This window comes from Rhodnius prolixus, unplaced genomic scaffold (assembly GCF_049639745.1).
Source record: "Rhodnius prolixus isolate KJV_2025 unplaced genomic scaffold, Rpr scaffold_4, whole genome shotgun sequence".
Taxonomy (NCBI): Eukaryota; Metazoa; Arthropoda; class Insecta; order Hemiptera; family Reduviidae; genus Rhodnius; species Rhodnius prolixus.
In genome coordinates this window covers 10,045,521-10,072,304 of record NW_027411614.1, presented here as the reverse complement: position 1 = coordinate 10,072,304, position 26,784 = coordinate 10,045,521, and the positions used below count along the sequence as shown (strand labels likewise).

At 31.6% G+C, this 26,784-nt stretch overlaps 2 protein-coding genes across 3 annotated transcripts in view; one reads left to right on the top strand and one right to left on the bottom strand.

Moving 5' to 3' along the window:
* Positions 1 to 18,964, top strand: part of LOC141455959 (uncharacterized) — a 36,598-nt gene extending 17,634 nt beyond the window's left edge. Inside the window, exon 2 of the mRNA XM_074131477.1 lies at positions 17,395 to 18,964. Within this exon, the coding sequence (XP_073987578.1) occupies positions 17,395 to 17,576 (182 nt within the window). The 3' untranslated portion in view covers positions 17,577 to 18,964. The remainder of the gene's footprint in view (positions 1 to 17,394) is intronic.
* The window catches only part of LOC141455952 (uncharacterized), a 58,878-nt gene extending 34,131 nt beyond the window's left edge, over positions 1 to 24,747 (bottom strand). The window contains exons 1-7 of one of the 2 annotated variants that reach the window (XM_074131468.1): positions 24,544 to 24,747; positions 24,036 to 24,458; positions 22,921 to 23,274; positions 22,395 to 22,625; positions 20,128 to 20,473; positions 19,318 to 19,548; positions 19,086 to 19,199 (exon numbers count right to left, since the gene is read on the bottom strand). In XM_074131468.1, coding sequence (XP_073987569.1) covers positions 19,086 to 19,199; positions 19,318 to 19,548; positions 20,128 to 20,473; positions 22,395 to 22,625; positions 22,921 to 23,274; positions 24,036 to 24,458; positions 24,544 to 24,602 — 1,758 coding nt within the window. In that variant the 5' untranslated portion in view covers positions 24,603 to 24,747. Of the gene's footprint in view, positions 1 to 19,085; positions 19,200 to 19,317; positions 19,549 to 20,127; positions 20,474 to 22,394; positions 22,626 to 22,920; positions 23,275 to 23,578; positions 23,736 to 24,035; positions 24,459 to 24,543 lie in introns of those variants that run through there. The other variant, XM_074131469.1, reaches the window with a different exon arrangement.
* Between the last annotated feature and the right edge of the window lie 2,037 nt (positions 24,748 to 26,784).

The window sequence follows — 26,784 nt, the reverse complement described above, 5'->3', positions numbered from 1 at the left end:
AAAAAGGCTATTATTATTGTAATAATTGACACAAAATGTTTTTTAGTGCGTAATAAAGTGCATTTGCTAAAAAAAAAACGAAAATTTAATTTCTTGAATTTAACTAGTGCTATCTACCGGCCATTCCTTTAATTATAGGATATTTGTCAAAATATTGTAAAACTTGAGAGACAAGCAAATCGAAATCAATACACTTCAATGTATTTCTATCACGTGGATATCTGTAACAAAGGAAGGTACCCCTCAAAAAAAGCATATCTCCCATTACGCGAATTACGATCTCGTATATATTAATGTAATATAACTTGGCTGTCAAAACAGTTGGCAAAAACGTTTATGTAGACGGAAAATAAATAACAATGAAGTCTTTGAGCCAAGAATATTGACATAGTATTGGCAAAACTTACTGGCAGGACAAGAGATTCTGCCTAAAAAAAAAAATGTAAAATTTTGAGAATTTTGAAGACAAAAAAAAGATTACTCCATTCACCTAAATTATCACAATTCATTGGATCATTCAGTTAGTTACCAATGATCATTCAATTAGTAACCAATGATCATTCAGTTTGTAACCAATGATCATTCTGTTAGTAACCAATGATCATTCAATTAGTAACCAATGATCATTCAGTTAGTAACCAATGATCATTCAATTAGTAACCAATGATCATTCAGTTAGTTACCTACCAATGATCATTCAGTTAGTAACCAATGATCATTCAATTAGTAACCAATGATCATTCAGTTACTAACCAATGATCATGCAGTTAGTAACCAATGATCATTCAATTAGTAACCAATGATCATTCAGTTTGTAACCAATGATCATTCAATTAGTAACCAATGATCATTCAGTTAGTAACCAATGATCATTCAATTAGTAACCAATGATCATTCAGTTAGTTACCTACCAATGATCATTCAGTTAACTCTGTATTGTCACTCAGTACAAATATTTGTCCTAAGTAGTGCGTTCTTGTTTGTTATTCTCACAAATCTTATTTACCTTCAATTTCCCTAGTTATCCTCTCGCTTAAAATAAAACACATTCTTAATCACTTAGCTAAATTTTTACAATTTTGAGAAAGCTCTAACTCAAATGCCAAGCCTAGGGTTATATTTTCTTTTTCTTTCAGAAAATTGTTTCGCAACGTTGTTCTTTAAACATGGAATAATAATTGCTACAAAAATATGATTTTATATCACTTCCACCACCCAAATTTTTTTTTTTTTTTTTAGCGAATTCAGCAAAATCATGTCATGTTTACAAGGATGCTGGGTTACAGTTCTTATATCTGTTGACTAATCCCCTGTTTATACCTACGCGAGAACCAACTATAACCTCATTTCTCTAAATTTAGAAAGCATTATTTGTGGGAAAACAAAGGTGTTAAGAAAATTTGACCACCTATAGAAAAGTTATAGTGAATTTCATTTTCATACCAAATGTTTTAATCACATTACAACAAAATTTAAATAAAAACGTACTTAAAAAATAATTAACAAAAAATTATAATAAAAACATAATGACTACAAATCATGTTATTATTTTATTCAAAAAGAACAGTCACTAAAATATATTACTATGAATATAAATAGAGAGTGTAAGAGAGACAGAGACAGGAATAATTAATAAGACAAACAATGGTTAACAATAGTCTAAAAGTAGTGCAAACTAACGAGAGAGAATCAAATAGTGTAAATATATTGCGTAGCTAACAATTTAAGTGTAAGGAGGGAGAGACTACAAGGTTCCAATGTAGATGACTTCATTGTAGTGACCGAAGTGTTATTACGTCAATAAAAAAAAAAAATGCAGGAAATACAACAGCGTGATTAATTGTCTATAAGCATGCCCTAAAAAGATAGTAACTTGCAAATACTACGTAGCATTGAGTGAATGGCGTGTTGAAAGCGAGCAAACCTGCTTAAAGCAAAATTAAAGTAAAAGCTGTATAGCTTTTAATTATAGTATAACAAGTTTGCAAAAAAAAGCCTACATTATTTTCGAGAAAGTGTTCACAATCTGTTGCGTAAAAAGAAAATTCAATTCCGGAAAATATTTTCTTCCAATTCGATATGAACAAATAAATTTAACCTCTACTTCCTGTGACGTACAATAAGAGTACATACGTTACAGGAAAATGGCACTGGAAAACCACTCTCCCCTCTTACGAGAGTTCATCTAATCGAATTTTATGGAAAAATTATTCTAAATATAAAATTGTATATTTCAAGGTTTCACTGAATAAAATCGAATGAGTAAACAATAAATAATTGAGATAAATTTTTAAAAATGTTTTCTGAGCAAATGGTATGTTTCCAAAAATTCACCAGTTATTATCAAGTATTCATGCCAATGAGATAAAGAAGAATTCAAGATATTTGATGATAAAACAATAATTTATTTCCTCAGATAAATAAAATTAAAATAAGAATTACATTTTATTTCCATTACATATATTTTTATTATGAAGCACTATTATTGAATAATCAAGTAACAGAAGCAAACAGCATTAAAGTCCAACAACTGAATTAGGTATCGTGGACAGAGGCGGATAGCTGCTTGCTTACTCACCTTACAATTAAAATTTCTCATATTATCACATTAAATAAAATTCAAGATCTTGTCCGGGAATCGAACCTACTACCTCAATATCTAAAGGCCGCGCCTCTAACCACACGGCTATAGTGGCACGTAATATATTCGTATAAATACTCGTATTATATAATAATAATACTCATAATATATCCGTCAATGAGAAAAAAAAAAAAACAAAGTGTGTAATAAGTACATATGTTTATACATTAAGTGGCACCATAATAGCTGAACATTTAAAGGCAAGGCCCGCAAAGCAGGTATGTATGTAAAGACTGGGTTTGGTTTTCCCGTCTTGGTCTTGAATTTAAATGGTTTTTATGGGATATTTTTTTTTTTTTGCATATTAAAATTTAATAATCAAAAGTTACATAGGATTCTTTAAAGGTGCGTGTATATTGTAGAGAGAAATCAAGCTTAAGCAAACACTGTGAAGGTTTGTCCCAAGTAAAGAACCCACAGAGCTATAGATCAAATTCTGACCTCTAGCCTTAAAATAGATTTAGCTCCTTGCACTGTGCATACCACTTTATATTCACCCAAAGTGAATAATAATTATCTATTCTATAGAATCGTCATTATACAGGCTATCCTTGTCAGGCACGTTTTAGCTTAATTTCGGAGAGTTCTCCGCCATATTGTCATTCACTTAGATTTAGGATATCCTTAAAATCTGTAGCAAAGCTCAAGTCGTTAGTTTCGTATCACATTGTAGGATACAGGATCTAGGCTGTTTTCCCCATAATTTCTCGAAAGCAAAATTTACCGCCAAAGTTGACCAATTAGGTATCACGCTATAGAGAGCCTGACTTCAAGAAAGTAAAATCAAAGTTTGATTACTTTTTTCTATTAGCTGCGTAAAAAAACAAACTTTTTTTTTAACGTTTTATATATAAATAAAGCACTAAAAGTGAAAGTATAGATCTTACATAAACAACAAACCACTGAATCTATTTTTATAATCTAATATAAATAGTTGTCCCACTACAATTAATTTTAAATTTATTTTTAAATTTAGTATCAATTAGTGCGAATAATGTTCTATTGTGTTCTATCACAATTTGTGCTAGTATAACAATTTTAAAGACTAACCAACAAATTTCTTTTTAACTATTCAGATCCTTGACTCAATTTTTGACTACTGATTAAATGTTCATACTATGTACGAATGAGGTTGGCTAAAATAGAATTGGGCACAACCGCCGAGCACCTATTAGAGGCCAAGAAACTGTTAATTAATAGGGCGCCAATAACCATAGATGTTGACAACGCTTGATGAGATGCAGACATAGGTGGTTATATAGTTTATTTTTTTAGAAAACTACTCTTACAGACTGTAACCAAAAGCTCAAAAAATTTGTACAAATGATATGTCTTACATGTGTTAAGAGTTTAAACGTGAAAATAAAATAATATAGCAATACAACCTAAAATAACCACAAATATACTGAAGTAAACAATAGTTACGCAGAATAAAAAGCTGTAATTAAAGGATTATTTTTAAATACTCTTCATTAAGTGAAAAAAAGGCGTCCTTCACATTCAACTACCAATCAGCTGTCGCGGAAGGACGCGAACAGCTAATTATACTTAACTTAATTTTGTTCATTAACGCATTAAATAAGAAATACCGAAGCCCAGCATCGCAATACGAGGATTGGCGGGCCGCGCCTATATCGTGGCGCATTTTTATCTTCAAATGAAGTAAAAATGGATTAGCGACTACTTGCGGCAACTGAAACTAAATACGCCAATGAAATAGGCGTGCATAGAACTTGCTTGCAATCTTTAATAAGCGGGAAGTTTTTAAATTATTAAATTTGTTCGTATAATTAGTTTTTTAATGAAGAAATAGTTTTATTAAACCTGTCCGGTAGGACAGTTGTATAAGGGTTGTCTTTTTAAATAAAGTGAAAAAAAAGAAGCTTTTTGTAATATAAAATGAGAATAATTTAAAATTAAAAATTTTAACAAAACAACCAAAGGCCAAACTGAAACTAACTGCGTAGTAAGAGGCTTGATTCCAGGCCCCCCACTTTTATATCTCAGTAGTAAACAAACCAGAAGTACGTACGTACGTACATAGGCCAGCTGCACCTGCGCACTAAATACTAAAACGGTTTCTATTTTTAACTCTTATACTGAATTTGTGCATGCCTTGAGGCATATATTAAGAAACAAGAGGCGTGTCGCTTCGAAACTATGTGTACGTGACAAACTAGTTTTTTCATCGCTGGATATTTTAGTATTTATTTCACTTGATCACATAAAATGTGACAAGAGAACCATGCGATTTTATAAAATAGCATTGTTTATTATTATGTTGGTATATTTTTCGTAAATACGTATTATTGTAAAGATGATTTAATTAAATTTATTCAATTAAATGACTTGAGTATTTGCTGCCTCTAATATTGATACGAACGAAGAAAGATAATCCTGATTTCTTAAGAATTTCTGCTACAATTACAAGGCGGCCATTAGTCATTTAATTGACAAAAATACTTTTAGCACTAAAAATATCTTTATTTTGTTCGTTAAAAAAAACAAAAACAAACTAAACTAAACAAAAGCTGCAATTTTTTATGTGGATCGGACGATATTTTTTTAAATTAATTCGCTTTATATTATTGTTATTATTATCATTATTTTAAATCTCATTGACATCCTCAAATCTATGTGGACTTACGGACTAGTGCTGTGAGGTTCAGCCAAACCTACAAACTGTACAAACATTTCAGTCAAAACTCCTCCGACAAATAGTTGACGCTCCTTTCTACGGTGACTAACCTCACTCTTCAAAACGACCTCAACATCCCCTTCGTACACCAACTCGTCAAGATTAAATATCAAAAATTCTGTACTGCTCTCTCCTCTTGCACCAATCCTCTAGTACAGTCTCTCGCCTCCTCTCTGACATCCCTAACAATACGCGCCGACTGAATCGCCAGTGGCATCGCGACTTCCTCGCCAGTCTGAAGGCCTAAAAATCATACCCTGTAGAGGAGTGCTACCACTGGGCAGTTTCTTTCCTCCTGCCTTTCACGCACCCATTCATCCTCCATTCTCCCTATTTACTCATTGTTTATTATATTCTAAAGATTGTAAATAGGGCAGTTTCTTTCCTCCTGCCTTTCACGACCCATTCATCCTTCATTCTCCCTATTTACTCATTGTTCATTATATTCTACAGATTGTAGATAGGGCAGTTTCTTTCCTCCTGCCTTTCACGCACCCATTCATCCTTCATTCTCCCTATTTACTCATTGTTCATTATATTCTACAGATTGTAAATAGGGCAGTTTCTTTCCTCCTGCCTTTCACGCACCCATTCATCCTTCATTCTCCCTATTTACTCATTGTTTATTATATTCTACAGATTGTAAATAGGGCAGTTTCTTTCCTCCTGCCTTTCATGCACCCATTCATCCTTCATTCTCCCTATTTACTCATTGTTCATTATATTCTACAGATTGTAGATAGGGCAGTTTCTTTCCTCCTGCCTTTCATGCACCCATTCATCCTTCATTCTCCCTATTTACTCATTGTATATTATATTCTACAGATTGTAAATAACGAAATAAATTTAAAAAAACAAAAAATTTATCCGGGACAACCTGTTCAAAAACGCTTCTGGACGAAATAGGATAACTTTTTTAACATCATTATTGTTAACTTAGTTACATGTTGCAATTTAATGCAGGAAAACGTCAACGTGGGTCATATCAACATGCTTAATTACGTACAATCAACAATGTTAAATAATCTTTGTTAAAAAGTAGATTACATTGATAACAGTCATTAAAGGTTATCTATGGGCAGGCCAAATGTAGCTGATTAGTCTGGCAACACATACACCTACACTAGCTTCAGACTAGATACGATCTAATGCGCAAAATATACGTATTTTTTCCTCCTTTTTTTGCAATTATTATGATAAACAAAAAAGATAAAAGATAAACTTACAAATCACCCTCCGATCCTGCAGGAAACCCCCATACCCCCATGGACTGCTGCGTTATCATAGTTATTACTATTATTTAACCCTCTTATTATACACTAAAAACGTTAAAAACTGCAAACCACTTCAGTGGTCAGTCGGTTGATTTTATTCAAATTGAAATTTTACGAACACATTTGATTCATATTCATATTTTAAGGGTGATGAGACCTGCTGAGTGAAGTGGCCATTCAGATTGACCAAAAACTTTTTATCGGTTTCGACAGGTAAATCTATAAACTAAATTAGAATTTTTTACAACACTGCCATTTTGTGTTACATAAACACTCTTATTGTAATCGCCATACTTTATCTAGAATAGGTTAAAACAAAAATAAATACAGGTGAATGTATTGCTTAAAATTTTTTTGCCTCTTTAAAATCAAATTGATAATCCATTTATCTACAATTTAGATAAAATACTTGAGGAAAAATAAATACACAAAGTTGTAATAGTAACCTAATTCATTTAAAGAAGAATTTATAAAAATAACTATGTATATTACAAGGTTATCTCGGTGACATTTACTAGCCTGATAGTTTTTTTATTTTATCCATTTTGAACGTGCAACAGGAACAAAACAAATTACTAGCAAATAAAAAGCTGTTGGCTTTAAATGCTTTATTTAGTGTAAGACGAAAAAACTTAGTTGAAGTCAAACTATTTACAAGCTGAAACCCGCAAAAGCCATATTGACATAAAATTTCGAATCAAATGAACTTTCATGTATGTAAATCGATTTACGTGTTTATGAATGATTGCAATATTTCACCTTAGTAGGTGTGATTGAAGGATAGCAGCACTTTAACATTACTTAGGGAAGCCCTAATCCCTCTTCATTGTGCTAAATTCTATCAAAATCGGGCAATCATTTGCAGAGTTATAAGTAAATAATAGTTTTTTTTTACATAAGGCACATCTACGTACATGAAATTCTGAATCGAATGGACACCTCAGCCATGAAAATAGGTTCACACGTTTAGGCGCTTCGTTGTTTACAAAAAGGTAAAACCAACAACAACAGCAACAACATCAAGAACAAGAACAATTTTGGGCATATATTTCTCAGAAACTAATTAATCTGGGTTGTACCAAAAAAATAAATAAATACAGATATAAACGAGAATATGCCCTATATTTTAAAGAAAATTTAGGAATTTTATCTTTTATAGAAAAAGAAAAAAAATTGTCAAAGTTGGGTGTTTTTCGACGTTATGCTTTTTCGTGCACTCTTTTAACGTTCAACCCTAGCACCGGACAGTTTAAGATATTAATAAGAATATGAATATAATATAATATAATATAATATGAATATAATATAATATAATATGAATATAATATAATATGAATATAATATAATATGAATATAATATAATATGAATATAATATAATATGAATATAATATATTATGAATATAATATAATATGAATATAATATAATATGAATATAATATAATATGAATATAATATAATATGAATATAATATAATATGAATATAATATAATATGAATATAATATAATATGAATATAATATAATATGAATATAATCTTAGAATAAAGAATAAATATACGATTTTGAAGCAAATCCCACCACAACTGGAAGTAATTTTCTGAATGAATTTTCCACTTTCTGAAATTTATTCCCCAAAAAGACATTTTGATTCAATGTGCAGTCTTCTAGAGGATGATAGCAATAATTAAATTTATATTACAACATTGAGAATTGTTTTACAAGGAAGTCATGTATAAGTTTTACACAAAATTTGTCACTTATGCATCATTTCCTAGATAACGAATTACTAAATCAAAAGATAGTGAGTAAGAAGAAAAAGAAAAACCAGTGATTATTAATACTTCTAACTTTAGCGTTTAGCGAGACTTCTCTCTTCTCATCGACAACCTGCATCAGATCACGTAGTCAGACACCTTTGGCTCCTACGCACGCGCACTATCCTAACCGCAGTAATGACCTACAACATTCTGTTATAGGCTGAAGGTTAGCTACATAGTCCTTGTTCGGGGGGGTTTCTATTTAGCTAAAAGTTCATATCAAACAATCTAGAGCCTAGAACAAGAGCAAGTTATCGGAGTTCTTTTGGTGTGTTCTTGCTGTTCATATTCTTTCATGAACATGCTTGTTTACACTAAAAGAATATTTAGATTTGTTTATGTAACCTAGTCCCAACCCTTTAACACAATAACCTCCTTAAATCTATGTTTTCAAAAAAATAAAATAAAAGTTATAAATTTAGTTGCTAATAAAATCATCATTTTAGTTAGCAAAAATTACAAATTAATTACTTAGTTCCCGAAAATGAACTTCATAAACTTAAAGCTAAAGAATATATTATTTTACTATTTTTATTACTTTTTGTTTGTTTATTTTAATTTCATTAATGATATTGTTTTTTATTTTACTTTTATTATCAAGTTTGATCATTTATTTTAATTATTATATTATGTATGAAATTTGTTTATTGACACTCCGTTTGTAAAAGGCTTAGGCCTTAAAGACAAATAAATAAATAAATAAATCTGAAAAGAGGACTAGGACAATATCTGCCAATATTATGAAGAAAAACAAAATGTCAAAGCTGGAAAAACGAAAAATTTTCATCCATTCGCAAGAAAACAAGAGTTGATTTTCTCTAGTCTTCCATTTCTAATTTCACAGTGCAACTTTGTTTTTTAGTTTAAGGCGCTTCAACATCTAAGGTCATTAGCAGGCCGAACAGTGAGCTCCTATAAAGGAAAAAAAAAAATCTCTGGTCAAACAGCTGGATTCGAACTCGGGATCTCAGAATCCAGAATTCGCTTATCACTGAGTTGATCTCTTTCATTACAACTTTATTGAAAATGATTTTTTTCATTTTTTACCCATTTTCTAGGCAATCTACAAAATTTTCTTTTAATTTAGTTTAATTTAATTTAATTCTATTTATCTATCAACTTGTTTATCATTTTTATTAGAAAAAATATATTCAATATTTATCCGTGATCGCCCGATCTAGAATTTGTGAGAGCGTTCTAGCAATCTAGAGAGGCTTTGGATTGTTAGTTGATTTTATTATTGTTTTGTAAAAAATACTCAATTTTCTTGAAACTTGTTCCCTAGTCCTCTTTTTAGATTCAATTAAGTTTTTTTTTTGGGTGGGACTTTTCCAGCAAAAAAAAAAATATTTTTTAAAAAAAGTTACGGCTACACCCCTTATTGTACGAGGGTCGTTTGAAAAGTCCGTGCAAAAATAAAAACTACTTAATTTTTTGGGGTAAACCTTTTTTATTTTTCAACATAGTCTCCTTTTAGGCTTATACACTTCGTCCAACGCTGCTCTAGTTTGTTGATCCCTTCCGAATAATAGGATTTGTCCAAGTCTGAAAAATAGCCATTCGTTTCTGCAATCACCTCCTCGTTTGAATAAAATCTTTTTCCCGCCAGCCATTTCTTCATATTGGGGAACAAATAGTAGTCCGAGGGAGCCAAGTCTGGAGAATAGGGGGGGATGTGAAACGAGTTGGAACCCTATTTCCATTAATTTTGCGACCACAACTGCTGAGGTGTGAGCTGGTGCGTTGTCGTGATGGAATAGGACTTTTTTGTGGGCCAATCGTGGGCGTTTTTCTTGCAGCTCGGTTTTCAAACGGTCCAATAACGATGAATAATATGCACCTGTAATAGTTTTACCCTTTTCCAGATAGTCGATGAGGATTATTCCTTGCGAATCCCAAAAGACAGTCGCCATAATCTTTCCGGCCGAAGGAACGGTCTTCGCCTTTTTTGGCGCAGATTCCCCCTTGGTAACCCATTGTTTAGATTGTTCTTTGGTCTCAGGAGTGTAGTGATGTATCCATGTTTCATCCACAGTGATATAATAAGTAATATTATAAGTACTATTGAACTCAAAATTTATGAAAATCTGTTAACCAGAATTTCAATTTTATGATACAGTATTTTACACTTTTTGGAATTTTCCAGATAAATATTCAAATTTGAGGAGAAGGAGAGCGCCGCATTATTTCCATTAAAAATATTAGATACTATTTAACCAGGGTGCTTCAACAATGAAACTATTTTTAAGAAATATGATTTTAAGCATGGCCTGCATTCTGGCGAATCTATATGGTATTAATTGCATGCATTATTGGAGTAAATGGTGTACCCTTCCATTTCCGCAAATTATAAGCATATATCTCGTACATACTTTAGGGGGAAAAAAAACTGAACGTTTCGATTATTGAAATAAATGCAACAAGAAAAAGTCTGTATTGTAAAGTGAATTTGCTCTTCAGTTTTTTAAAAATTTAATTCACGAAAAAGAAAAACAATCTCAAACTGACCCACTTATAGAAAAAAAAAGAATAAGGAAAATGTAAAAATAATAACAATTTAATTACAGAAGACCAGATTGATATTATTTAATGTAACTACCAACTTACATCATAAAACATTGTAAACGGGCGAAGTCGCTGCTTATCACTTCTAAAATTCCAGTCACTTAATTCATTAGATAAATATTTAGTCAATCGAGAACGGTATACTTAAAAAAAAAATTAATAATCAGAAATTAAATCATTAAATTGTGATGATTTATCCAAGGAACACCTTTTATTGACGTCAATGCAATTTCCTGATTGACACCAAATTAACAGGGAAACACTTAGATTTTTTTTTAGTAAAAACAGAAAGATTGTCAGTACCGAGAACCCTCTTGCAATGATCATGATTCATAAGTATGAAGGAAAATTATTAAACATTTTTTATTAAATTATTATTTTTTGATCAGTCACTCTAGAATTGAATAACATTTATGAACAGAATAATGAATAACAAGAATGATTTAAGTAGCTAAATATAATTTTTGCCTACAAATTTTCTGTCATTAATAAAACATTGGAAATAATTTGTATATCTGAAGAAGATCATGCACTTTCTTATGGAATTAGAACATTCCACACGTAATTAAAACGAAGATAATGGCAACTGCAGAGGAAGACAATGTGAATCACTTACTTTAAGCTGGGTAAACACTGATACTGCTACGGTGATATCCCAAAAATATTGGTAGAAAATAAGAGATAGAGAAGACTATTCTAGAATGCCAATGGCAACCCAATAACTGACAGAGAATACGAGGTGTGGCTGTTAAATAACGAGACTGACGCTGCTACAGAAGAACTATGCATGCGCCAAATCCTAACGACCGACAGCTGTGCAGCGTAAAGCCTTCTCTTTCGATTGCAGCGTCTCATGTGCTTGTAGAGAAATCTGTCTGACCGGAACTGTCGTTTGGGTAAGAGGTGTTACTTTCGTTTTGCCGAAAACATGAAATTTCACATGATACTTGGTAAAACCTCTACTGAGAACTTATCTTTTATTAAAAGAAGTTTATGGGCTATGAATGTTAATCACTTGCGCGAGTTTTTGAGAGGTTCAAGCGTTTCCAAGATGGCCGAGAAGACGTCGGAGATGATGACCGCCCAGGTCGCCCTTCCACGTTCAAAAGGGATGAAAATATCGATTATAATTAATCAACATTACTACCGTGATGTGCTTGCTTAACTCCATGATTTGTGGAAGAACAAGTCATGGGTTCTCCATCAGGACAACGCGCCAGCTCACACTGCATTGCCTGTCAAGACGTTTCTAGCCAAGTACAACATCCCACTTCTAGGCCATCCGCCTTATTCGCCTGACCTAGGGCCCCATGTGACTTCTATCTGTTCCCTAAAAGTCAAATCTGCATTAAAAGGAACACGATTTTCAGTCCGTTGAAGCTGTGAAAGAAAAAGCGGGAACGCGTCATACAGGAGCACACAGAAAAAGACTTCCAGCACTGTTTCGAACAATGGTAAATTCGCATGGAGCGTTGTAGGGATAGGGAAGGGGTCTATATTGAAGGTGATAATAACTAAATATGTATAAATTAAAAATAAAATGTTTTACAGCAATAGTCTCGTTATTTAATAGCCACACCTCGTAGTTACCACAGGTTACCATTAAGGATTGAAGAAGAAAAAAAAATTTTCGGCTTTCTTATTCTAAGTGCCTTGATCTTGATGATCTCTAAGTTATCAAGGAAGTCAATAAAGAATCACAGTTTTCTTCTAAACTAATTTGTTAAGTCTTCTTCTACATTACTTATCAACATCTTAAAATCAAAATTCTCTTCCTTTTCCAGAGCCTTGCAAAGCACTTGCCAGAAAATTATTTTTATTTATTTTTTCTAGAGCACATCGACTACTGAGGCAAAAAACATAATGTTATCATTATGTCTCTAGCTATTTCCATGCCATGATCTCTCCTTAAAAGAGGTCATCATATATCCCAGCGGTAACCAACCTCTACCTACATCTTTGACATTATCCTTATATTTAGTAATTAATCCAATTAAAGAACCATCTCAAAGTTCCATACAGCACAAAATACATTTTTGATCTTATCATTCTTTAAATGTTTAACCATTATTACGTATAATTATTTTATGGTAACCATAAAAGCAGACCGAATTACATAATTTTAATAATAAGATTTTTTATCCATATATAAATTAATTTATTTATTCAACCCTAATGAAAAGCGCAATTTAATACCTTTTCAAAATTATAATAATAAAAATCTCCAAATACAAATTTATAATATAAAAAAAAAATAAATAAAACTCTTTCATTTTGCAGAAATTATCTTATCATTAAAGTCATCCGCATATAATGAAAGAGAGAGCAAAAAAACTCTTTATTTACTTTTAACCTAACGAATAAATGAAGTGTAAGGTAATTAAAAACAAAAAATAAATACTCACAAGAGAGGTAAAGATCAAAGAGGCAGTGAGAAGGATTAAACATTCATACCTCTATCTTTAAATTTATGTATCCTTGACGTAAGTGGAAAAAGAGAAATACGCCTTATCTACCTTAGAGTAGAGCTGAGTATTTACAAAGTACTTGACGAATTAAATTTGATGGAACAAAGAAATACATTTAATTTATGACCCCCGCAAAGAAATTTGTTGATTAAACAAACATACACATTTGTGAGAGAGAAGAGAGAGGGGCGCGTTGAAATGAGAAATTATTTATCGAAAATCCATAAATCTGCTGCCACACGAGGGCTCTAAAATTATCTTTGTTTTGTAGTACACCACACCCACATTAGGGTACAAAAATTTACATCATATCTATATAGTACCTCAAATGGAGAGATGATAACAAATCAGACGGAATATTTTTGTGAGTACGGGGTGTGGCTGGGGTAATAAATAAATCCATGGTGAATATAGATCTGCGAGTAGCTCCGATAAAATATATCGATCAAAAGTTTAGTTCATCAAATTATCTAATTCAGAAGTTACCAATTTTTTTTTTTTGCAACCACCTAAATTTAAATTTAGATCTAGATTAAAATAAAAGATTTAAATTTTCTGTCCTCATCATAAACGCTGAATGTATATCTACCGCTTGCCTTCAATTTGTACAGGCGAGAGGAGTAATTGACCCCAGAACAATAAATATACACAGGTCAAAAATGTCCTGATGAGACTGCCTTTCTAATTTTTTTTTAATAATGCACATGAAACGTCTTAATGTAATACAAATATTTGAAGTCGTAATATTTAAATTAATAGCTACAAATTGAAACCATTTTGCGCTAGAGATAAACTCATTCATCCATTGCACATGTTCTGGGTAAAAGACAACAGGTACACGTGGACCCAGTTTTCAATTTTCACGTGGATGGAAGCGATAAGCAAACATTACCTAGAAAATTTCTTATATTTAAAAAAAATACATAAAATCCGAAGGGCCTAGATCGGGAATCGAACCCATTACCACAATAAATATTAACTTTGCAGGTCTCGCCTCTGTAAATATTACAATAATTATAAATGTTGAAATTTTATAAATATGAAACTAGCACTGTTCCTATGCTTATCGTACAACTGCTTATTGGCAAGTGCAAGGTTACACATCTATTCTCGTAAATAATAATAATATTAATGATTCAACTGAATAGTATACAATAACACTGCTATTTTTAGTTACAACTTTTTTTGTTTCAGGTTCATTCAGTTAATTTTATTAGGCTCGTGGTCTTTATTAGGCTCCAGTGTTTGAAGCTTGGATTAGATCTTTATAAGGAGTGGAAAAATAATTATTTTTTACTTGGTTAAATAAATTTTGTCCTTTGAGAGAAAAAAAAATCCGCTTCGGTAGATAAATCTTTTCTCATGAATAAAGCTGCAGTTTTCTGAAAACTCTCCCTCCTAAATCTTACAGAAAACATTCCCCTCAAAAAATTGATTCAAACGCAATTAAAGTTGATGGTTTCCCCCAAAAACCTTAGACTGAGGGAGTCATTATTCTCTGCTATTTCTTTCCCATCACAGGAACTTGGTGAATTTAAGGAGTTTTTTCCTTTTCGGCATTCCAGTACCCCATGCAAGGAAGAGAAGGATGCTAGTAGGCCTCGCTGTAGTAGAAGTTCCCACCCAGCGCTCTACTGTTTGCCTTCCAAAAGAAACGGATTGCAATTTTCGCTCAATTTGGGCGTGGAGACCAATCATAGTGGGCCACAAATTGCGGATCGCTGAAGTATCAGTAAGCCTAAGCAATGACATGAGTTACACAACGGCAATTCGTTCAGTTCGTGTCCTGAAGAGAGCATAAATTTTGGTAAAACCATCCACGACACTGTGATCTCACCTCAAATACAATGATGACCAACTAAAAAGTATCAAAGTGGAAATAGTATAAAAACAAAAATTTGACGCGAGAACTAGTCTTATTATTAGTCAATAGAGAAAGACTAAGCCCTATGTTAATCAAAAGCCTCTAAGGACATTCAACTGCATCGTAGAAAGCAACTAGCTCTCCGAGCTAGCATAAAAATCATTACCCAGACGTGAGCCACGCAAACTTCTTACTATAGTCCGAAATGATGTACAGCAATATTAAGCGGAATGTGCCGAAGCTTTCATGCTCTCAACCTTTTCCAACCAAATGGTATAATGAGACCAAATTTCCTCAGACCCAAGCAAATGGAAATGATTAAGAGTTTCCTCCTCACGCCAACAAATTCAAAAAAAGAGGGACTGGAACATACATAACTTTGAAAAGACATCTTAAATTTAATAAAATAAATTCCAAAATGCAACTATTATTTTTAAAGGAATTAAAATAAATTAATCGATATCTAAATGTTAAAATAAAAAATGAAAACTAAAAAAATACTACTTTTAGCCAAAGCATTATTTTTATTAACGGTCAAGGTTATCAAGAGACCAACCTTTACCTCGAACGCAGTGTGTAACGTTTAATCATTATAAATACATATTCATATTATAATTTGAGAGTAAATATTATCATCTAATTAAAAACTGAATAATTATTACTTTCTTTAGTTTATCTTTATAATATATACCTGCAGTAAGTACTATTTACGTAGGCTAGATAAAAAAAAATAACGGATAACAAATTATCAGAATTTTAAAATCGATATTTTCTGAAAAAAATTCTAGCGTCCTTCTCTACTTAGGAACTAAATTACTAACAGTGGTAATGGCTGCCAACTTGTAGATGGACAGTTTGATCAACTCTTACTTTATTACTTCATTTTCGATTAGAGAAAGGACTGTGATCACTTTAATTTATCGAAAGTCTCCTAAAGTATGTTTCGCAAAGCAATATTATTAGAAAACCTCTTTCATTTTGAGTAGGGATGGGGAGAGAAATTGGTATCGTTTACCCTAAGCTCTCTTGTGGGGTACCACATTAGTGATTCATCCATAGTTAACATACAGTTCATTTAATGAAGAATATTATTTAAAACAAACTCATTGCTTAGAAACGGCTAGGACCTACACACAAACCAATCAACTAAGTTTAACAACCTAACAATACATTTTTATCAGAAAACTTATTTTTCCTGGAAAATGTGCCAAACAAATGCTCACGACCAACTCAAATTAAAAACCTTTTTCTACTTCCTTCGATGACAATAAGGGACAGAAGTATCAAATAAATAATAAGGTCCATAATGCACATCATTGAACAAGGTGTAATCAATGGATGATGTACGTATATATAAGCTAAAAAATTAAAAATAATTAAATTTATTGCCTTGAAAATCACAATAACCCAAGAGTAAAGTTTATGACACTAATGCATTTAAAAGATCTGAGCTAATAAACTGTTATCTGTTTAAAGATAGTGAATTTAATTTAATTTTTTTTTACCGCAATTACGAACATTAATTAACACGTAAAGAATTTTTACTCCACTAATTATTATTACATGGAATAAAACTGGGGTTTGACGTAATTTGGTCAATATAATAAACTTGAAACATCATAGTCAGCTCCAAAATGCGATGTACATTTTGGTACTGGTCTACTGGACTAAGGTTATCGTCAAAATTCATCCATCTTTTAATTTTTTTCTTCCCAGTTTTTCGCAATTTACTCTAAAATGAATAACATTTTTTTTAAAAATTTCTCAAAAAAGAAAAAACTGGAACATTAATACATAAAAAGTTAATTTGCTTCAACTTAAAATGTCATATTAGGCTCCATATGTTAACAGAAGAGAACTCTGATCACAAAAATTCTTTGCTCATTGTTTAACATCAAAATTGTATTTCTTATTCAGAAGATAATCTTATAAAATATATTAGTAGTCAAAGATCAGAAGAATCAATCGCAATTGCAAATAGTCAAAAGAATGTAAATATATATTAAAATTTTTAAAACAAATGTATAACCAAAAACTAATAGATCTTATTCGTATCTATTTGTTACAGATAAGGCATGCAAACAGCAGAAAAGTTCCAGTAATTACCATAGAAGTGGTGAACATTGTAAATTATGCCGTGAAAAAGAGAAGATGAAATCTCTTTCAAACTATATACGTTCGAAAAGTATCGAATGTACTGTGAAAAGTAACAGCATTCCAGAAGAATGCGACGATGACCATGGCCAATGAAGATTCAAGTAATTGCACTACATAATCATCATTCCTTCCTAAATCTGTTTTTGTTTAAGATACTATTTATTAAGATCTGCTGCTCAAACAAGTTTTAATAATTAAGTTTATTATTTCATGTTCGTATTTAAAATAATTATTTCAAGATTTTTTTTTTAAATGCAAAGGTGAAGGAATTCTAACGAATATAATATGCATCAAAATATTCAAATTTAATCATCATAGCTTGATATTTTTATAATATCGGAATAAGAAAAGTAGTAATTACATGTAAGCATAATTTATAAAAATTAATAAATAATCTTTGTAACTTCCAAACATTTCTGGGCTATAAGTGAAGAGGTATATATTATTGCCACTCTAACTTGGCTTTATTTTGTGAGAAATAACAGTAGATCGAAGATTAATGTTTATCAACTAGCGAAAAAGGCCCCAAAATGCTTATTTCAAAAATTATCCTACATTCATTAAAAAAAAAAAAAAAAACAAGCAAAAACAAAAAACAGAAACAGTAAGTTTCAGAAAGTTGTAAATGAAACATCAAGTTCTCAGCTTGAAAGAGAACTCGAAGAAGCAATTGACATTGTGGATTCTCGATATTATTAACTGCAAAAAGCAGTTAACTGTAAAATTCGCTATTCAAGCTGTAAATAGTATCAGTTTTATCAGAGGAACTACAACTTAATTAATTCTTAGTTCCATTTTTGTCACACCATGTAAATTCGAAAGTTATTACAGTCTAGGGGATATTATAAGCACTAATTTCAATTGATTACACTAAGGGCTTGTAATTTGTAAGGCATAGTTCGCGTTAAAAAAATATTCTTAAAAATGAAACTAATAAAATAGAAGTTTGAATCCCTTGAAAATCTACTTATCCCTCAATAAATATATTCGCTTTAGATAAAGTTGAATAAGATAAAAATAAAAATCGGCTATTGTAAATCAAGGTATAACCTATTATTATAACTTATAGATTGAATATAAATTATATTTCATGTAAGTTAAATTTAAGACTGATTTAAATACTTCAAAAAATTGAAGTATTTATTAACTGTAAATAAAATTATTTTCATTAACTAAATTATAAAAATAAAAATTGTGTACTTTTTAATGCAAAAAGCATTAATAAAAATACAAAATAATAACAAATGAACAATAAATAATAATAATAAGAAACTATGTATTCCTTTGATTCCATTGTAAATACATAATTTTTATTTTTAATTGTTAATGCTAAAGTACTTAATGATTTTATGGTATGTATTTAAGCTAAGAATGATTAAAATGTAAATATAAGTAAGAAAAAGATATTTAATAATTATTTTTAAATAAATTATATAATTTTTTAAGTAAATTTAAAATAATATAATCTTTTTATATCTTTAGTTTTTAGTTTTATTTAGTCCTCTTTCGAACGTTTTGGTCATTTAAGGTTAAGGCGTATAATTCAAATGGAAACTGCGATTGCGGTTCCGCCAAAATCTAATTTTAATAAAATCTACTTACCTTCAGCAGCCAGGTGAGAACGGATTCCCTGTACGGCACGAAACCTCTTCTTTCAACAAGTGCTGACATAACTTTGCCTAGAGTTAGCAGCGAACGATTTATACTGACTCCTTCCTGAGGTTCAAAACATGTCACAAAGAAACAATAACAATTACTCTATTGTTTACTCTACACTTGGTTATTCAAGGAAAATATAAATATAATAATCACATAGATATACATTAGGCCTTACCCTAATTCTGTCCGATGAGGCGACTGAATGAGCAATTCTTTCACTTCCTGCTAAATCCACCAGATTAATTTGACTTCGTCTTGTCTGATCGTGCGTCCAGTTTCCATCTTTGTTTACATTTAAAAATGTCTGGGTTAGTATCACAGTAAATAGAGTATGCGAACGAGAACTTTTATCGTTCATCTCAGTAGCTGCTGTGGCACGTTTTTTATTGCCATAATCTAACCATTTCTGTAGGAACAAAAAGGTACAAAACTAAGGAATGACAAAAAAAAAAAAATTATTATGAATAATACCTAATTTTATGGCAAGCGCAAAAATTTCTCAGAAAAGATTTTTATTCGCGAGAACGAGGAAGAGACCATGACATCTCTACGCGTTGTAAAAATTATACGGACCATTGTTAAAAAAATTGACTCGTTTTTTATAGCCTTGAAGTGCTTCACATTGCTTTTTGTAGTTTCAATAATGTCCCAACTTGGATTTTGACGCTATTAGTGGGAAACTGATTGTATTGTAATTTGTAATCGTTTCGAGCAAGACACAAAGAAAAGCACCATCTCCTTTAAGGTTTTGCAAAAGTAAACTTTCTACGCCTCTATTCCAGCATCTAAAAAACCCTCCTGGACCAAAAATTGGTAAGATCACTTCATTCTCGAAATGAATACACATTGTGCCTGTCTATAGTATAGTATTACATCTTTGGCGCGTTAAATATCTTGAAATGTGAACTCAATTATGAGAATGTATCTCTAAATTATTCTAAAGAGCACTACATCCGTAATTAAATACAAAAAATATAATACAAACCTGAAAATCTTCAATGGAATTTATCACTTGTTTAGACAGATCTACAACGTAAGGCCCATACATTGGATGCTCTCTAACTCGTAGCGCTGTAGAACTTGGTACTAACAAATCATGAATCTTTTCATTGTAAACTTCAAGATAGGAGATTTCTACAGTGGTGGACACAGTTGATGGATGGTGAGTAGTACTACTATCATCTGCTCGGTTAGGTGTTGTAACCACGGAAGCTGTGGAGGAGGAACCTTCGCTCCTCAGGGTAGCTTGTTTCAGCAGTTCACAGCAAAATCTTGGTATGATGCCTGATTGTTCGGAGAGCCCAGTGTTGCCTACTAGTGGACCCATCATGCTGTACATTAATTCAATGAAGTATTAAATTAGTTTCGCGTTCTCTTCGAATTGCTAGTAAGATTATTTTATGCACGGTACAATTTATAAAATGATATTTCATTTAAAAAGATGATAAGTTAAGCGTTTTCGAAAATATTTATTAAAGCACGTAATAAAAGAAAAAAAATCATCAACATCTACCTAGGAAGAATGGTGACCATGAAAAGAAATTAAATGTTACCCACAAGACTAATAATAATTAAAAACTAATATTTAGTCCTTTTACAGTAATCTTTATTTCTTGGCCTCCTTTCCAAGAAATGCACCTGACTTAAAGATGTCTGCATGATTGGATTCAGTTCCGAAAGACTTTCTCTCGATAGCTTTCAGATCCCTTGGCGATTTTTTTATATCAATACTTCTAGTCATTTTCCTTTAAAGGAAGTTTTGAGGCTGCATTGAATCGTATCTAATGATATAGTAGCCCCATTTCAAGAGTTGGCGTGAATCAATTGATGATTATGAACGTTCAGAAAGAAATTCACTTCAAAGAACTTGGAGAAGAATGTAACATCTCAATTAGTAGTAACCACAAAATAAAAAACAGTAGAAAAAGACCAGAATTTAAAAAAAAAAATGAGTTTGTCTGCATCTAAAAAACATCGCACCAGCTCATTTAGCGCTTCGGGACCCAAAAAACATATAAGACCGGGCTTCCCCAACCTAAAAAGTCGTAAAAGAAAAATCGTAGGGGGAACTGATAGAATTGCAATAAAAGAGTATTCGATGAGGTGAAGGATTTAAAGACCAGTAGATTACAAGCAATGACTGTAAATTCAAACAAATAAATAAAGTCAATGGATTTTTTTACAGATCACTTATTCTTAAAACACAAAATATACCGCAATAAAATTTAAAAAATAATAAATAAAAATAGAAGCAATTATAATAAATACTACCGTACTTTCTCTGACACAGCTTTAATTTTTAGAAAAGGCAAGACAAAAAGTATGTCATAATGAGTTGTCTGACCCCTCTGACTCATTAAAGAATGGTTATAAAATACTTACAGAAAAAAAATTATTGCAAATAAAGATTACATATCTACAAATGTTTCTTACTTTGTAGAAACGTTTGAACAAAAACAGAAAACTACCAATCCAAGAGTATAAATCAGTAAAAGAGTGATAGAAACAGATGATTCAAAAAACGTGATATGCAACTGCTAAGATCTTTTCATAAGAAAGATTATTAATTTGATTATTCATAAGTCTGTAACGATTTTTAACGTTCAAGTTGAATTTTGAAACAAGAATGTCTTGGGAATATTTGACTCTTTTATCCAGATAATTTTGTTATATTTAAACTGGAACTGTGCTTTAAGAATGAAGAATAGTTTTTCGTCCACTGCGGTCAGTAAAAAAAAAAAGTCCTGAAAAGAAAGATGGACTACGAGTTGAACCACTTAATATTCCACAGTCAGAACAAATGGGATAACAGCTTAAAGCAAAAAGTTCCGAAGTTATTCCGTTCCCAATTCGTTCCTACCAAAGATCCTCTAACTAATCTCACAACTAAAACAATCCACAAGGGATGAACGGTTGTTTCAACCTCTAATTTACAAACTGAATAAAGTATGAGCTTCATTAAGCAGAAATGTCTCCTTAAACGACAAAAGCATCCAATAAAGTCAAAATAAATATGGATTAGTATATTCATTGGCTAATTCCGTAAAAACAATTAAATACAGTGGGTTTTTCGATATGGAGTCAAGGGCAACAGAAAATTACTCCCTCAAACCTTTCAAGGCCACTTTAGTCCCAAGATAATTGTACATCTCTTAGAAGGAAACAAAGTCGAGGAAACAGAAAAACTGTTTAACTTACTGTAACTCTCAAGTAACTGTTTAACATAGCTTTTTTTGTTTTTCTTACTCTCACCTGTATGTCTTTCCAGACCCAGTCTGGCCGTATGCAAAAAGGCAAGCATTGTATCCTTGGAAAGCTGTCTCCAACAAGGGTCTCACCATAGATTCAAAAACATCACATTGTGATGCTGTATAATTTCCAGACGAGCTAAAGCAATGATCGTAATTGAATTTGTGAATGGAACCCATTTCACTTGCAACGCTCACTTCATTTTCGTGGACATATACCACATTTCCGTGTTCCCTGTAATATAAAAAATTAATTAGAAATAAAGTATAAGTAGATGGAATAGAAAGAATAAAATAAATATTAAGTTCCAAGGAGGTCTCTGTGACTCTGGTCTTACGTTGAACAAGACGATGATCAAAATTCAAAGTTAGAGCATACTCAAAGCGAATCAGGTTGCTTGCCGGCGGACTTACGGTTATAAATTTAATACTCTGGGGTAATTGGTTGTTATAATCTAACATACGATTTTTAAAAATTATTAGTTCGATGAAATTCCTGAAAAATTTAACCAATAGATTTGACAACTAACCTGGGATGCAGTGGTCGAACTCTAACGCCAACAGTTAACCGACTAGCTTCTCCATCAGTGTTATTAGTTATTCCTGAAGTAGAGGAACCAGTCTGGGAAGCAGTCACAATACGGGCTTCTGATCTGCTTCTTCTTAATGCACCCTCTTTAACACGCCCAGATGATGCTGTAGAGCTGTTGACTGAACTACAATGTGTTAAACTACTGGTAGAATGTGATCTATTCAGTTGGCTCGGTGACATTTTACTCCTAATAGGCATTGCTTCAATATGCAATGATGATGTTACGGACACTGAGGTTGGGGTTTGTTCTGCGAGGTGTTGATCTTGCAATGGTGTTACGAATATGTCATCACTGGTAGAAGAAGAAAATAAAATTAATATGTTTTGCTTTTTAGAAGAATAAGATCTATTATTTAAATTTACAGTCTTAAGATCAACTTGTTTAAACAATGTTTTATAAGTGGGGTTTACTCTTCAACATTATCTCTCCAAAGAAAATGTAATATGGATTTTTTTTACCAGTCATGCATTAATAATTGATGCCACATCCATTTAGAAACTATCAATGTCAGCTAAAGGATATAAAACTACTTACTATTTTTCAAGTTATTAAATTTTGTAAATTATGTATTTGATTTCTCAAAAGAGTGGGATACCTTTCTTTAATGAAATTAAAAGATTTGTTTCTAAACGAATCAATTCATACATTTTCATAATACTCTCAGCATGATTTACTGCTTACTCATAGAAAAATAGCAAAATGAAAAGCTCTAACATAGCCCAAAGAAAGACTTTACATAATTAATGTTTAGAATTGCTGACTGCAAAACAGCTGGAATTAGAAATGATTTTTTAGGAAGTTTATATAATAAGATTTACTTATTTTGTATAAGCTCAAAGGAGAATATGAATCTGTAGTTGAACATTCATCTCACATCTAAATGAAAGGAAGAAGTATGAAAAGACGTGCATCACAAAATATTACCACAGAAATTACGTTTCGAATTAGCATTTAAATCATTCACAAGATAATGTAAAAACCTACTCAGTACTTCCTCTACAGAATCAAAAATACATATGTACCCAGGACACCAAATTAAAGTAATCAATTACCTAAATTCGACTAAAAGTGAATGTTTCGCTTTGATTGGTGTTGTTCTAAGTTTTGTTGGCGTGCGTTGGCCAGCAGCACCACGTTTCGGTGTAGAAGGTGTTTTAGTACTCGACTGAACATTTGCTCTGTTCAAACGACTAGCTGATGTCAAAGGAGTTCTTGAAGTATAAGTTCCTTGCTTAGTATCTTCTTCATTTCCTTTGTTGGAAAGATGACAAGTACTTTTGGTTTTCGTTAATTTGTAAGTGTGGCTCATTGGTTTAGCACTTCTTGGAGTCGATAATGGTTTTTTGTTTTCATCTGTAGCATCAGGATTATCCCTTCCTCTAGAAACTGGAGTGGTAGTCAACTTTGTTAAAGTTGACACAGATTTAGATGGGGTCAATTTTGTTCTTTTCATTTTAGATGCAACTAATTTTGGCCTAAAAAAAAAATCAATGATTGGTTTCTCAGAGCAGAATTAATATGAAGAGGTATGTTGAAGCCATTGGGACGTTAGGTACTTACGTTGATTTGTCACTGTCCGACTGCCAACGAGAAAATATTGGATCAGCACGATTGTTCATCAAGCTGATTCAAGTCTGCACAATAATAAAATAACTAAACAATTAACTACAGAGTAATATCAGAACTCTTGTAATATAACCGACATATCACTGATTTAAAACCAACAGTAACGGCTTAATGACCGCCTATTCTTTAGCAGTTACAAAGGAGCAAGAGCATTACCAACTTAATATCTCTACTATCGAAATAAATTTTTAAAATAAAGTTTGTATTCAATAATTTTCTACAAAAAAAAAATTGGCAAAAAAAGAAGATAAAACTATGAAATAAGTCTGCAATTCTAAATGTTCATTTAGATGGATCCAAATGATTGGATTAAATGAGGGGGACGCATTTAAAATATTACCACAGATATACCGCGTAATGAAGCTAGTCGTGTTAAACTGTCGGAATAAGCTCTTTATTACAAACAAAATGTAGTCCTTATTTCCTATTGTTTGAATGATTATTACGGGAAAATAAAATTACGGAACAAATAAAAAATAGCAAGTGTTCATGTCTTACTTCTTTCAAAAAGTGGATGACCACGCTACCTGTTAGCGTTTATAAAAACTAAATAAGAAGTTTGCATTTAAATAGTTCTTAAAAGATCCACAAGAAAGCGCGGACTTCTTTATTAGTGACTGCAATCTAGGAGAATGCTGTTATTTTTCAAGCCTCCGATCAAGTCTAAAACATTTTTGCACCTTTTAGAAACAAAGAAATTATATTTTTAGAGGTTTGTTTACAATAGTACTTTTTAAAACCCGAATTGTATAACAGGTTTCCTAGAGTAATTTTGTAGCAATATTTCTACAATTTATATTTTACGACGTAATACCATTTAAAAAAAGTAATTGCGAACAGTTTGACTTTTTGAAAATGAGGCGAAAATTTATTTATCATCGGGAACTTTCTAAAATTATTTTTATTCCTAAAGAAATGTGGGTTGTGATGTAATTTTGATTAATTTCTGTGTCATTCATGAAAGGCTGGAGATATTTGGCATTCATTTTTTCTACTCCTCAAAGAATTCTAACCGATAATTTAAAAAAAAAGAAAAAAAAAAGGTAGTATAAAGTTTTGAAACAAAGAACTTTAAAGACTTAAATTATGAGAAACTTTCGTGCACATGTATTTAGTAAACCATCTGCTTTAAAATGGGTAGCATTTTGGTACGTTTGTACCAGTTAGATAAAGCATTATAGTAATTTGTAAATAATTAGTTTAAATTTCATTTGATAAGAAATAATTATCAGATTATATCTCTATGTAAGAACAAAGAGGATCTCCAATCCAGTACCTTTTAGGAGTTTTAGGGCATTTTAATCGCTTTTTTGTGAATTAAAAGTCACCATCTTCATTATAATCATTCATCATTATTACACGCCTCTTCTACTGCCTTTTGACATTGAACAATAAAAGAAGACATATTCCTGTTCAGCTTAGTATTTCCAGTTAAGTGTAAAGGGCGTGCAGGGTTGGAGTACAGCACTTTGGAGAATAGAAACTTGGCCTTCAAGTTTTATCCTGGAGTCCTCTCCAGACTCTAAAGTTTAATAATAAAAACAAAAAACAGAAGTAGGGTGCTCCACCTAGAGGGTGTCATAACAAATCCCCTGTCAGTACGGCAAAGGTTGACTGGCCAACCCCCATTGATTTCATCTTAACTTCTTTCCATTTTTAGAATACAGAATTCTGTTTACAATGTAGACAACAGAAGGATTCATTTTTATAAAATAATAATATTGTCAGAATTATTTTTCTACTGGCTTTAGCTTAATGATTAGAAATGAAGCTACTCAATGTCAGAATTAAATGTTTCAGATACTGACTTTGTACTATTATTTTTTAATAATACAACAGTTTCATTTTTTATTATTTAATTATAATAACGGCAGTGCAAAATTTATGTATGCCTTAAAATGAGACGTTTTTTTGTTAGTCGTAGAAAAAGTTAGTTGAGAATATTCAACGTGCGATAACATTGTATTTAACGGTAAGCTGTGGATATTATTTAGCACGCTTCGCTGTTATGAAGAAAACTGTTATTGTTGAATTTGAAGGAGGAGTGAGAAAAGTGATTTGATAGAGTGTAACAAATTACAATTTATAATCGCTATAGATAGAGAATTCCAGATAGAAGTTGCCCTGTGAATACAGGTATTTCTTCGTGTTAACTTGATTTCAAGTCAATGACCG